The sequence below is a fragment of the Phytophthora infestans genome, genomic scaffold (assembly GCF_000142945.1).
Source record: "Phytophthora infestans T30-4 supercont1.2 genomic scaffold, whole genome shotgun sequence".
NCBI classification, from domain to species: domain Eukaryota; phylum Oomycota; class Peronosporomycetes; order Peronosporales; family Peronosporaceae; genus Phytophthora; species Phytophthora infestans.
In genome coordinates, this window is record NW_003303757.1 from 1,175,617 (window position 1) to 1,177,139 (window position 1,523).

A 1,523-nucleotide genomic window follows, 5' to 3' on the forward strand; every position below is an offset into this window, starting at 1 on the left:
ACTTCGTGCTCTAATATTCCGGGCTGTGTCAAAACGAAAGTCACAAGTCAGGTGACTGGTGCAACGGTCGCACTGAGGGACAAACGAGTGAGAACCCTCTCGAATCTGGCTGTTAGCAGGGTCAGGGGCCGCGGTAGACTTGAAACTCGCAAGCTTCGTGGTCGCCACTGGTCGACCTCCTGACCTCTATCCAGAAGAACAGCGATGTCCATCAAAAGCAGAGCTTTCACCTCACGAGAGTGGATCTGTTTGCGTCCCGAAGTTCACCAAGAGCTCCACTTGCTCTAGCGCGTGCTTCTCTATGGTTTTACTTGCTGTTCGCGAGGTCGTGCCACTCAATGCAGCACTTGTAAAGGCTCTAAAATCACTCTGCACAATCCACCACGCGAGCTGCTCGATGTCTGCAAAGACGGAGGCTCCAGTTGCGACGCGGGAGGATGAAGTTCGATGGTGCAGAATCGGCTTGGACGCCTGCAGTGCATGCAGCAACAGGAACAGGTCTCTCCAGTCTGCCTTGAGGTCCAGTACGCCACACTCTGGATCGTCGAACAGACTGCTCGCATCCTTCATGGCAACATCGTCGTGTCCTTCTGTCATCTGGCAGGATCGAATGGAGTCGCACACAAGCGAAACAATGCGTCGCGACTGGCTGAAGCTCTAGAGACAACACGACAACGGAGATAATTACGATACTACACTGTCACCATCGTTTTTAAGAGAGAAGAAGAAGACACGACGGTACCATCTGCAAATTAAACTCTGCCTCTTGCCGTAAATGCACCGGAAGCTGACGTAGCAGATAACGAGCAATACCAATCCACTTGTGGTCACCCGTGACGTTAGCCACCAACACACACTCGCGAATCACCGGGTTCATCGTCTCGCTCGCCATCTCAGGCGACGTCGTCACCATTCGCTCCACATTCTTCTACAGAAAAAAACACCCCTTATTAAGCACCACAACTTGCCTTTCTTTCAGTAAAACTTTTTTTCTTTCCCTCTCCGCCCCCCGCGAATTGGTGGGCCAAATCTCCCTTTCGACATCAGCGCACTGTCCTCCACCAGCGCGTCCAGTAGACTGGGCACCGTCTGGCAGCTCCACGGCAGCTCCAGCAGCTTGGCCAGGCTCTCACTGGGCCTGGTCTCGTCCTTCAGCTCTCCACTCATCCCTAGAAAATAAGGCACCAGACCAAGCAGCTGTGGCAGCACCTTGCCATTACTGGGCTTGGCGTCGGTCACCACTTCCTCTAAGAAGCTGAAGACAATTTCCAGCACCACGTGGATCTCGTCCAGCAGCTTCTTCCTCTTGACTGAGTGCTGCAACTTCTTCTTCTTCTTCTTCTGAAGCTCCTGGAGCTCGTCCAGCGCACTGGAGTAGCCCAGATTGATCTCGGTGAGCAGCTGCATGCTCTCCAGCTCGCTGGGACTGCCTCGACGCAATACCTGGATGACTCTGGAGGCAGCGCGCAGTCGTGTGGCTTCACATTGCACCAGCAGATGTACTAAAGGCAACCAATCGGTCG

At 53.8% G+C, this 1,523-nt stretch overlaps 2 protein-coding genes across 2 annotated transcripts; both read right to left on the reverse strand.

Annotated features, from left to right (window-relative positions):
* Window positions 1-211: 211 nt before the first annotated feature.
* On the reverse strand, window positions 212-892 carry PITG_01380 (uncharacterized protein; the record flags this gene model as incomplete). The annotated part of the gene is made up of 3 exons (XM_002908004.1): window positions 212-223; window positions 280-657; window positions 743-892. 3 exons carry the CDS (start codon window positions 890-892, stop codon window positions 212-214), a joined length of 540 nt encoding a protein of 179 aa, XP_002908050.1.
* A 14-nt stretch (window positions 893-906) lies between these two features.
* Window positions 907-1,407, reverse strand: PITG_01381 (uncharacterized protein; the record flags this gene model as incomplete). Its single annotated transcript, XM_002908005.1, has 2 exons — window positions 907-928; window positions 1,043-1,407. The coding sequence occupies 2 exons, from the start codon at window positions 1,405-1,407 to the stop codon at window positions 907-909; spliced, it is 387 nt and encodes a 128-aa protein (XP_002908051.1).
* Between the last annotated feature and the right edge of the window lie 116 nt (window positions 1,408-1,523).